Genomic DNA, 12,402 nt, shown 5'->3' with positions numbered 1-12,402 from the left:
CAGACACCAGCGCCCCTCAGACTCATTTCCCAGCAAACTGCCTTCAAGTCTAGGTTTGGGTTCTGCTGGCAAATACCCCGCTCGGGCACCACGGAGTTTTGCCAAGTTCCAGCCCTTCACAGAAAAGGGGTCGCAGAGAGCGAGGGGCAGGCAGAATGTTCCTTCACTCTCCCCTGCCCACCCAGGCCTCCGGAGCCAGCTGCGGGGGAGAGCAGGAGAGAAAGGTGCAGGCAGCCTGTGAACTTATGGGGACATGGGGACAATCGGGGCTGTGGGTGGCAGCAAACAAGGACTTCTCTTGTTTCTCCCAACCAAGGGAAAGGTGTCGCCTGCTGCAAGCCCCAGGGCCAGAGGGGACAAAGGGTCAGCTCCACCCAGGGCAGCCAGGAGCCGCCCTCTGAGCCGGGCTGGGTGACCAGGGTATTCTGTCTTGACTGACAGGCCCTCCATTTCCGAATCCCCCCAGCCCGTGAGGGCCCCTCCAGCCAGGGCCTGGGCCACAGGCAAACACCTCCTCTTATGGACCGTTTGTTTCCCTGGCAGAAAACCGGATTTGACTGTGCCTGCCTCCCAGGCTGGTTGGGAGATCAAAACATCGAACTCGTTCAAGGCAGGCTTCTGGAACTCCGCACAGCCACCATTTGGGGCCTGAGGTCTTTGTCGCGGGGGACTGTCCCCTGCACGGTAGGGTGCTTTGCAGTACCCTTGGCCTCCACCCACCACCTCCATTGCCCCGTGACAACCAGTAATGTGTCCAGACTTTGCCAATTGTCTCCTGGGGAGCAAAATGCTCGAAAATCACTGATTTAAAGCATTTCCCAGAGCCTAGAACATAGTAGGTGATCTGTCCCTGAAGTTAGGCAACATCAAGACCTTTACCAATATCATCAGTTATTAGCACATCTGTTTATAGATGAGAAAACAGAGGCACAGAGAGGTTAAGTAACTGGCCTAAGATGACACAGCATATTAAAAAGCCAGGATTTGAACCCAGACAGCCAAACCCCAGCTCCCATCTATCATGCTTGACCACCCACATTAGTTCCTGTCTTCAGCGAGCTCCCTGAGATTTCCAAACTCCTACTCGGGTCAGGATGACATTATCTCTCTTTTAGGCAGGTTTTCCTGATGCCTCTGACAATACCCAACCTCATCACTTCCTTCCCCCTTCACCTCCACTGAACCATGAAGGAGTGTGCGCCGCGCCTTCAATAAGGCAGACCAAGGGTCAAATGCCAGCCCCACTACTCATTCAATGACCTTGAGGTGCTGGGCAAGTGGCTTCCCTTCCCAGCCTGGACCTTTCCATCTATAGAACAGATCTATCACCCCTGCATCACACGCTGTGGCTAAGAACACAGACTCCAGAGCTAGAACGCCAGGGTCTGAATCCCAGCTCTGCCCCTTCCAAGCCTTGGGCATTCGGACAAGTGACTAAACCATTCTGTGCCTCAGTGTTCCCATCTGTGAATGTGGACAATAACAGCACCTGCCCCGCAGAGCCATGATGAGCAAAATGAGCTAGCAAGCCTGAGTGCTTTGAATGGTGCCTGGCACATCATACGCACTGGGAGGTGTTGGCTATGGCTCTTAGGAGCCTCTCGGGGAGCAGAGAAGGGGGCATGAATAAGGCATGTGGCCCAGGACATCAACAATCTTGAATTCACTTCCTACAGCCTCCCAGGGACTCCAGCACATTCCCGTAAGACAGCTTAATATGCTTGAAATCAAATCCCCATCTTGCCCCTGACGGCTTGTAAGGACCCACGCAGGAGAGTGGAGCAAAAGGGACAGAGGGACAAGACAGACGCTGGGCCTGTGGCCCCCTCGGGCTTTTTCCTACTTCTTTATCAGCTGGGGATCGCTGTTCTGTCCCATGTGTCAGTGCTTCCCTCCACCCAACAACACAGGCTCCTCCCCACTGGTTGCCCCTCACCTGTAAATTTCAGGGACAAGTAGCAGAGCCAAGAGCCTTGTACCCCCAGTATGCAGATAAGAGCAACAGCCAGGCTCCTTGATCGAGCATCTCCCATGAGTCAGACCCTTTCAAGTCTTCCCAGCAGATAGGTTTCAGGATGCCCACTTTGCAGGTGAGAAAATCAAGGCTCAGGGGAGGGAAGTGACTTGCCAGGACGTGCTTTGAGCTGTGGCCTTGTGTGTCTCTTCTCCAATGCATCTCAGCTGGAGAGAGGGGCTCGGGAGCATGTGTGCAACTCGTTCCAGGCCCCAGCCAGGTCTGGCTTTGCTAAGGTGCTGACTTTGTGTGTTCAAGGTCTGGCCAGGGCGGGGAGGGGGGGGGGGAATCCTGCTCATCGGTCCAGAGGGCCAGAGGGCGCTGTCCTGTTGAGTCTGGTCAGGAAACGATCTCGCTCCCTGCTGCATCACCAGGAATCACATCGGCCTGTTTACACACCTGGCAGGAGCTCCAGGCAAGCGGAAAGTTGGCTGGGCCTCAGAGGAGCGGCGCCGAGGCCAAGGGGCCTGTGTGGGCAATGGGTCAGACCTGGCCAGAGAGCATGTAGGGGCACAGATGAAGGTTCTGGGACCGTCTGGCTGGGAGAGTCTGGGGGAGTCTCTCCAGGCCCTCTCTGGGCCTCAGTCCTCCCAACTGGAAAAGAGGGAGCTGGAAGTACGATTCCAGCTCAAACCTTCCACAACGGGGAAGCAGTCTGGGCTTTTGAAAGCGCGTGTCTTCTAAATCAGGGCCAGCCGAGTTCAAGTCCAAATTCATTCACTCACTTGTTTACTGAGTACCAATCACGTGTCAGACGCTGTCCTAGGCACAGGAAGGGAGGAGGCTGTGGGGAGCAAGCGATGCCCCGACATTGCCCACTGCCTACTTGGGGAGGCAGACAGTGAACAAATAATGGCCATTTCAGATTGGGATGAATTCCATGAAGGAAATAAAACAGGAGGCTGGTTTAGAGAGTATTTGGTGGGGTAAGGAGGACAAGTATTCTTAAGAAAGGGTAGTCAGGGAGGACTCCTCAGAAGAGGTACAATTAGGGCTAAGACTTCAATGACCAGAAGGATCCAGCTGTGGAAGATCAGCAGCAAGAGCAGCCCAGGCAGAGAGAACAGCAAATGCAAAGGCCCTGAGGCCGGAAGAAGGTTGGTAGACTTGAAGGACCAAAAGAAGACCTGTGAGGCTCGATCACGGTGAGAGAAGAATATGGAAGACCGAATCAAGCGTGTGTTCTAATTTCTGAATTTGATACTCTGACATCCTGGGACCTTGATAACTCTGGAAGGTCAGCCGCTACCCGGGCTAGCTAGTTCCTAGAGATAGTAAACAACTCAAGGTATTTTTCCAATGTAAACCACCAATCCAGAGCCCACACCCCCAACCACCTCTTTTGTTGGGCTCTTTCACTCCAGGCCACAATCCATCCTCCTGCCTCAATCACTGAGAGCCAGGTACCAGACACCTAGGGACAGCCTCTGTCCTAGAGCTCATGGAAATTATTTGCACCAGCCAACCCTATGACTGCTTACCCTGACCTGCCAGATAGTGATAAAGACCATGACAAAAGGTAAAGCAGGGAAGGGAACAGAGTGTAAAAGATTTTTTTTACCTCTCTGTTAGATAGGGTGGTCAGGGAGGCCTTTGAGGACGGTGGTCTTTAAGCATTGATGAATGAAGTGAGAAAGCAAGCCTGGCAGATATCTGGGGAAACAGCAGTTCAGACAGAGGGAACAGCAAGTGCAAAGATCCTGGGGTGAGAGCAAATTTGAGATACATAAGAAAGAGGCAAGGTCAGTATGAGAGCAGAGGGAGCAAGGGGGCAGAGCTCCCAGTAAGTGATCAATAAATATTTGCTGCTAATAATCTTCAATGAGGGCCAACTGGGATCTGAGCAGAAGCAAGGGAGCTTGACTTCGGATTTCCCTTACCCTTTATCTAGAAGTTAGGCTCAGGGATTAAAAATCACTAGGTAAAACACGATGGCTGGAAGCCTGAAATGGGGTATCGGTGGACAAAGATAGAGGGGTGAAGGCGCTCTCCTGCCCACTCTGCCACTCCCTCATGCCTCAGGCAACTCACTTCCTTCTCTGGACCTTGGTTCCCTCTTCATGGAAGTTGATCTAGAATGAGCCTCCAGTTCTAAGCACTGTGACAGGCTCCAATAGTAGCAGCTGACATTTACTGAGTGCTTACTACAGGACAGCACTTGGCAAAGTGCCTTAGGCATACGAACGCACTTCAGTAGGATTAGAACCAATCTCCAGATGAGTAAACTGAGGCTTAGGATTGGCCATTTCAATGTAGCTCATTCCACCAAACACCACAAGCAACTCTCCTTTCCACCCACAGCTAGCTTCAAAGATCCCTCCAGGGAAAAAAAGAAAATGTGTAAAGGATAGACTGCAAAAGAAACAAAATTTATGTGCATCTAAGACGTAGCTTTTGCCAATTTTTGCAATAAACCTGTTCTTGATCACAAAATCCCACAAGGAAAGGTCTATGAATAAATCCTTTTTATCAGACGGGGGACCGTTTCAGAGAGCTTCATGAAGACACTGTGGGTTCTTTCCCCACCCCCCCCCATTCCTTCCAGATCAAAGCCTCAGTTTGATAGTAACTTGTCTTTTACACCTCTCTTGAGCATTTGCCTCCCTAGACAACACAGAAAGGGAAGACCTCAGGCCCTTGGCTTCAAGCAGGCAGCAGTGTGTGGCCAGAATCAACCAACATTGGATATTTGTTTATTGCTGCTTTTCTTCTATTAGTCATTTGTGATCCTGGTTTTCATACATGGTCTTTGTATTAAATTTTCTTATTAAGTCATTGTATTTAAGTGTTTTGAAAAGGAGGGGAGGGTAGCAAGGCAATAATGATGTAAAAAAAAAAGGGGGGGGAGGGCATGATAGGAATATAATTAAGTAATATTGAGCAGAGTAAGGGGATCTGGTAAAAATGCTGTGGGCAGTATTTGGATGATGGAAAATAAACAGACTGCAGTCCATTTTAGGGGTTCCCTGTCTGAGCTCTTTGGGTTCAATGAGATAATACACGTTTAAAACACTAGGAAGGTACTCGATCTACAAGGCTGGATCTGGGGGGGTTTCTGGGATGCCCCTTTTAAGGGAAGACTCAGGGTCTCCAAGAACGCTGGCCACCCTGTCTTCCAAAACCCAGGACAAGAAGAAGTGACCAACACAATGTTTAGTAGCTGTGTGACTTCAGGAACATTACCTAACTTCTCTGTGCTTTTTTCTCCTCATCTGTATTAATGGGGATAATCATTATTCCCTTTTCCTAAGGCTGATGTGAAAAGTAAATAAACTAAAATTTGAAAACCATGTAAGACAACATAGGCTAAATGGGAAAACAATTTTTAACAGGAATTATTATTATTATTATAAACTCACACTACGTTTGGCACCATACAGGACAATTTCCATATGTTTTCCTAATTAAGTCTCATAAAGCCCTTGGGAAAGGTGTGAGTCCTCGCTTCACAAATGAAGGAACAGAGGCTCAGAAATGCAAAGCTGCCCATCTCAAAGTTTCAGAGCCAAAACCCAAATGCAGGCCTTCTCAGTGCTATGGCCCATGCTCTACCCATCCTTTGATTTCTCTGGGTCTCCGTCGCCCAGGTACAGCACAAGAGAGGTGAAGCACACCTTTGGCACTGAATTTAAAAGTAGGAAGTTATGGCACAGGCACTATATATGATTTCACAGGGCCCAAATGATAACCAGGGAAAAAGATGATCATGTTATCAGTGAAGCAACTGGAGATCAGAGAAGTAAAATGCCTTACCCAAGGTCCCAGAGCAAGTATGTGAAATGAGAATCCAGTTCTGATTCCAAAGACTAAAAACTAGGAATGAAATGATCAATTTCCTCATCACCCACCTAAATCCCACCCACCCAAGAATTAAGCAAAAGCAAAAAAGTGGGCCTCTGACCATCTAGGTATACTACCGTCCCCTTAAAAGATCCACTACCCCAGAACCAGTCTGCTGCTAGCAGCAAATCAGGAAAGGGGCTCTTTCTCAGGCAGATCCAGCACTGCAACAGGATACACAGTTGGGCAGATGGCGTGCAGTTTGGTTCAATCTCCTCTTCCCAACTCAAGCCGCCTTGTGCAGTCCACAGCCTGTGCAACACCCTGTAGCATTCCCACCTAGACTATCCCCCCAATCCCTCTTCTTCAAAGCATCCTTAGAGTCATCTATAAGTACCCATCTTGGCCCCATGGTCAGTCTGGTTACATTTGCTTTCAGTGGGTGTGGGTGCAAGGTGGGAAAGGGGGCAAGACTTCCCTGCCAACAGTTAGGGAGCTGGTGCTCATTTACAAGCTGCTTTGACAGTCTCACTATCTCTACCAGCTGCCTAAGGCCAGTCCCCTAACTTCCATCTCCCAGGATGGCTATTCTTGGAAAACTTGGAGATGATCCCTCCAGCAGCATCTGGACTTCCTACTGGTGTCCAGCACCCTCGTAGCAAGAGCTGGAATCTCCAGTGGCACTGGAAATTGCAATCACTGCATTCTAGAAATACATCCCACTCCTTTTCATCTCTGCTGATAGCATTCTGTTCCAAGCCAGGAGGACATAATGTAAGAATTGTCCTCCTCCACCCACCTCCACCACTTCTATCTGCTCTTCGAATTAACCCCGATCTCCCCACAGACTGGCTCACCAGTCGCCAGGGGACAGGTGCACGAGGGCCAACCCTGCTGATCACACAGATTCCTAGAACATCAGAGACATCACCAAGCTGGAAAGCCAGGACCCAGTGAGGGACAAAAGGCAAATGCCCAGGCAGCTCCATTGTCTTTCCTGATCTGACACCTGGAAAGCTTTGGGGAACCCATACGTACGAAATAACTTCAATCGGTGGTTCCAGAATTTCTGTATGAGAGAGGCTTCGAAGTGACAATTTGATATTGTGGGTGGGAGTGGACACTGAGGATACCTGCCTTGAAGCTACATTTGCACGGCAAACATAAATTTTTGTTAGCTCACCGGGCTTTGTTTGGGAGGTTATCACAGGATTGATACTGGTTAAGATTACCAAAAAAATTGGAAGCTTCATTTGCAGAGCACACCCACTCCTTGCTTTAAATGTATGTCCCAGATCAATAAAAACAGCAACGTTTTCTGTTCAATGTTCTCTAAGGATGCCGTGATTCATATCGTAAATCAGATTTAGAAACATGTCCATTGTTAATATCCGAGAATATAATAATTATATATCTATATATAATTTGTGTATAAATAAAACACAGGGTGAGGCTTTGAGTATGCTGATAGAGATTTCTGAGGGAGGTTTAAGATCCCCCAAGAAGGGGCACCTGGGTGGCTCAGTGGTTAAGCCTCTGCCTTTGGCTCAGGTCATGATCTCAGGGTCCTGGGATTGAGCCCCGAATCAGGCTCCCTCTCTGCCTACTTATGATCTCTCTGTCAAATAAATAAATAAAATCTTTTTAAAAAAATCCCCCAAGGGGGCACCTGGGTGGCTCAGTGGGTTAAAGCCTCTGCCTTCAGCTCGGGTCATGATCCCAGGGTCCTGGGATCAAGCCCCACATCTGGCTCTCTGCTTAGTGGGGAGCCTGCTTCCTCCTCTCTCTCTGCCTACTTGTGACCTGTTTGTCAAATGAATAAATAAAATCTTAAAAAAAAAAATCCCCCAAGAAGCCAGACCTGAGGGAGCCCATACTCATCAGCCACTTAAATAAGGTAGTGACATCCAAGGCCACACAAAGGGTCCGCACGGGGATCTGCAGGGAACCAGGAGAGGTTCTTAGTTAAAACCAAGAAAAGAGTATCAAGTGCAATGATTCTAAGTTGGATCCCTGCATCCTGACTCCGTACCGGCTATGTGACCCTGGGCAAGTCACATAACCTCCCTGACATCCATTTCCTCCCCTGGTCAGTAGGAAGGCTCATGGCAGCTGTCTCCCTGGTTCTGTGCACATTATACAGGATGAGGCCAAGGTTCTTCACATGGTGCCTGGCACATAGTAAGAGTTAAGCATTCAGTAAAACCGCTTATTCATCAGGCTCACCACCATCGCAGAAAGCTTGAGGCACGTTTCCGGGGCCCGCTGGGTTTCGGGTGGAAGTGGATTCACAGTAACACTAACGAAACTTAAGCTTCAGAGCCCCTCCCAAGCCCTGAAATAAATTTTCTATTTGTAAATCTGTGTACTTTTTCTTGAAAAGCACCCCTCAAATACTACACGCTTCAGGCCCTCTAACACTTGGATCTGCCCCTGATCTAGCAGATCTTGCTAGAGGGTGAGCAGAGAGAAGCTTGAGAAGGGCCCTGCTGAGGAGAGAGACGCAGTAAGTTCTGTCTTTTCTTGCTCCACTCAGGACCTCACAAACTCACCCAGCCTCCACCCGTGATGCTCCACAAAATAAGGCAACTCCCTCGCTCAACCCTTCACCTCGATTCTCAAACACCAGCACCATGATGGCCCACACCACAGACAAGGAAAGTGAGACCCAAAGAAGAAAGGAGGTTGGTCCAAGGTCCTGAGGTCAGCACCCGGCTGGGGATGGGATGGTTTTGAAAAGTGACCTTACCCTTATTCTGGCATTTCTTGTTTCTCTCTTCAAAGTCAAAAAAGTCTAAGAGCCTGGATCATTCCACACCAGAAAACCTGTTTGTACGTTAGCCCTGGGTCTCTTTGGCACCAGCTGGTATCACCTTCTTACTCCCTGTGCCCAACGAGGGACCCTTCCTCCAGGCAGCCCTCTCTGGATCCCAGTTCCCCTGGTCTCTGCTGGTGGGTGCTGGATAACGTACCGCTACATTACACCCTCTCTCTGCTTTTCTTTTTTATGAACATTGACTATCACGTTGATAAGTAGTAGAGCAACTTCCTGGAGGTGGAAGCCTTGTCCTATGCCCTCCCATGATGCCCCAGGTGGACTGGGCACCCGTGAGGGACCCAATAGGGACCCGTGACACCATCTTCTCCCAGCCCCCTTTGGTGTTGACTTTCACCAGGACACTCCTGACCTCGATCTGCAGCCTTTGGTCGAGGGATTTACTTTGAGAGTGTAGAAACTGCTCAAATTCTGGATTCCGACAAGCCAGGAACTGCATCCCTACTCAGCTGCTTGCTGTGTGATTCTGGGCAAGTCACTTCATCTCTCTGAGCCTCCCTTGTCTTCTCTGGAAAATGAGATGAATAACCTTCACCCCCTCACCCCTCCCCCATCCTGGAGCCTGGAAAGGATGGAATAAAATTATGTCCACAGGGCAAAGCTTCACGGGCCTGGCTCCTGGTGACGGTTCCTCAAACCGTGGCTGTTCCCATTAGACCGAGGGCCTGGAATAAAACCGGCCAGTGTGTCGTCCAGCCAGTGTGTCGTAGGCACTAACCGTGTACAGCTTAGTTCTAAACGATTTGCATATATTGCCTCATTTAATATCTACCACAGCCCAATGGGCTGACAGTCCCGTTTCCACCATTTTCACATTTAAGCGAAATGAAGTTCAGAGTTCTGTGACTTGCCCCGGTGGGCGTTCGTTACGCGTTGCTTGTGATTATCAAGTGAAATGTTGCCCGCAGCGCCCAGCGCAGGGTTAGAGCTCATCAAAGAGGATAAAGTCCCTCCAAGACTAAGTGAGAACATCCCGGGCTCCAAGACGCCGCTGGGAAAGGGTTAGAGGGGGCAGGGTGCAGGGGAGAAGGTTGAGGGTCGAGGGGCGGTCTGGGACCTCAGCAGCTTCCCGCTTTGGAGGCGGGGGAAGAGAGGGTCCTGCTCTCAGCGCGGCCCTTCAGGTGGGAGAACGGTGGGGGGGGGGGGCTCCCGGGAGGAGGAGGCGTTACCTTGGGCGGGAGGGCGAAGACCACCGGCAGCAGCGCGAGCGGCGCGAACAGCAGCACCAGCAGCCGCCGCGCGCTCCACACCTTCTTGGCCACTGTCGCCAGCGCTGCCATCTGCGCGATCGGCCGGCGGAGCGGGCCGGCCCGGGACTGCCCGCGCCTGGTTCCCCGCGCCGGCTTAAAGCCAGGGGGAGGGTCCGGGGAGGGGACTGCGCTCGGGAACCCGCCCTCTCCCTGCTCCTCCCGGAGGAAAAGGGTGGTGCCTACGCCCCCGGGATTGGGGGGCGGGGGTGGAGAAGGCCGGGAGAGTTAGGGAGCGTCAGGCACAAGAACGAGGAACGGACTCCAGTCCTTGGGTTTAACCCGCGGCCACCCGCTGAACCTTTCCTCGCTGCTCCTGACTTGCCCCGGGGAAGGATGTGTAATGACAATGGGAGGATTGTTAGAATCACCTGGGTCTGCGATTGTTAGAATCACCTGACTCTGCGCCTTCTAGCCTTGAGCGACGTTCTGGCCTTGAGCGAAGGCCTTGGAGCGTCAGTTTACTCATCCACAAAGTGGGGGTGATGATGATGGGCTCTACCAGACCAGGGGTCTGTTGGGCAGTTTCATTGGAATGGCGCACTTATGCCCAGCACAGCGCCTGGCACTGAGCGAGCCCTCACTGGGAGTCGCCCTTGCTGTTGATTTTGTTCCTCCTTCCTTCCAGGGTGGGTGAGTCACCCGCAGGCAGGAGCCTGGAGGCATCTATTTATTGCTTCCTCCTGGGTGAAAGCACAGGAGTACAGCTGCTGAGTGATAGATGGGGTAGTTGCATCCTTAGTTTTTAAAGAAACTGCCAAACTGTTCTCCAGAGTGTCTGTACGTTTTACATTTCCATTAAAAACGAATAAGTGATCCAATTTTTCCACGTCTTTGCCAGCATTTAGGGTTCTCCCTATTTTTGATTTTAGCCATCCTGATAGAGGTGTAGCAGTATCTCACTGCGGCTTGAATATTTATTTTCCTGGTGACTGATGATGTTGAACGTTTTTCATGTGCTTATTTGCCATCTGCATATCCTCTTCCGGAATCATCTTTTCCTGCTGTTTGCTCGCTTTCTAATTGGACTGTTTGTTCTACGCTGTTGAGTTTTGAGAGTGATTTTTATATTCTAGACACAAGATGTGGATTGCAAATATTTTCCCCCAGGCTATAGTTTGTCTTTTCATCCTTTCAACAAAGCCTTTCGCAGAGCAAACTTGGTAAGGGGTGACAGGAGACAAGGATCCTCATATTAGCCTAGGAGGACAGAAGTCCCAGCCCTATCCAGCACTTGCGCTATCATCACCCCTGGAAGGAAGCTGGGACACACTGTGACAGCCTGGTGAGGATAGAAGTCAAGTCTCCCCACTCAGCCTCTGCTGATGGGGGCAAGGTCACAGTTTTCTTCTGTGGTGTTCAGCTGGAGTAGAGAAGGCTTGTCTGAAAATGGTCTCGCTAGGCTGATTTTTCCTGGTGCTTCTGCTGTAGAGTGCAGGCTTATGTCAGGGTTTTCTGGAGCCTCTTGTTGGCATTTCCGGTTGCCTGCTTCTTTCATGTCAAAGATACAGTAGGCGAAAAGAAAACCCAATAAACTCATCAGTGGGTTGTTCCTTGGGTCCCAAGTCATCTCTTCCCTTTCTAGAGTCTGTTCGATGAGTACTGTACAGGATTTTCAGTTGGCCTCAGCAAGAAGTATAGAGAAAATTATGTCTACTCCATCTATCCAGAGGTGGAAGCCCCTCTGTTCTTATTTTATGATTTCCCATGTGGGTCGTGCTGGCCATGATTCCCTTAAACCCCTAGGGCAAGTTATTTCCCAATGGGAAATAAGCTGTGATGAAACTTTATCCAGCGTCCTTTCAATCTGGGCACCTGACCTTGAGCCAGACCAATAACCGGCTTCATCAAAGGTTCCAGCCAGGTTAGTGGTGGGTGACCTCCGATGGAGAGTGAGGCCCTGCAGGGAGCACTTTGGACAGTCGAAGCCTGGGTGTGGGTGGATAGTTTTCCAAACCGGAGAAGGTATTCCTGGGGATTTGGGCCAACTGACATCAGAGAAGCACAGATTCCCCAAAGCATGAGCGGAGGCAGTTGGGATCAGGGTATATTGCACCCAGGGCCCCTGGACTGGCTTCCTTGTTCTGGAAGGAGCTAAGAGATTGAGAGGGTAGTATTTAGTATTGGAGCAGAAATTTCAGTCCTGTGGCTCAAATGGGTTAGTAATAATAAAATAACAAGCACATATACTGCACTCCAATGTGGGAGGCACTGTCTTCAGCACTTTACATGTTTTAACTCATTTAATTTGTACAATAATCTGTTTTCATTACCTTTTTGAGTCTGTCACCCTGCACAGACAAAGCCACAATCCAATTCTGGCCAGACCGCTTGACTTCTTGTGCAACTGTAGACAAGACCTTGAACTCCAATGGGCCTGTTTCCTTATCTGAAATGGACACAAGAAGAGCATGTAGCTCACAGGGATGCTGGGAGAATTCATGAGTGAGGCCGGAGCCCAGTACTTGCACATAGTTAAGTGCTAAGCAATTGACAACAATTATGGTCATTCCACTCGTGGCAGA

General features: G+C 50.1%; 1 protein-coding gene across 2 annotated transcripts in view; it reads right to left on the bottom strand.

The window, feature by feature from the left end:
• Positions 1–9,969, bottom strand: part of SLC13A3 (solute carrier family 13 member 3) — a 69,218-nt gene extending 59,249 nt beyond the window's left edge. The window contains exon 1 of one of the 2 annotated variants that reach the window (XM_004746279.3): positions 9,800–9,969. In XM_004746279.3, coding sequence (XP_004746336.1) covers positions 9,800–9,910 — 111 coding nt within the window. In that variant the 5' untranslated portion in view covers positions 9,911–9,969. Of the gene's footprint in view, positions 1–1,936; positions 2,042–9,799 lie in introns of those variants that run through there. The other variant, XM_004746281.3, reaches the window with a different exon arrangement.
• Positions 9,970–12,402: the final 2,433 nt, after the last annotated feature.

This window comes from Mustela putorius, unplaced genomic scaffold (assembly GCF_011764305.1).
Source record: "Mustela putorius furo isolate JIRA1106 unplaced genomic scaffold, ASM1176430v1.1 tig00000592_pilon_pilon_pilon, whole genome shotgun sequence".
Taxonomy (NCBI): Eukaryota; Metazoa; Chordata; class Mammalia; order Carnivora; family Mustelidae; genus Mustela; species Mustela putorius.
Note: the sequence above shows the minus strand (reverse complement) of the source record. Positions and strands in the feature narration are given on the sequence as shown.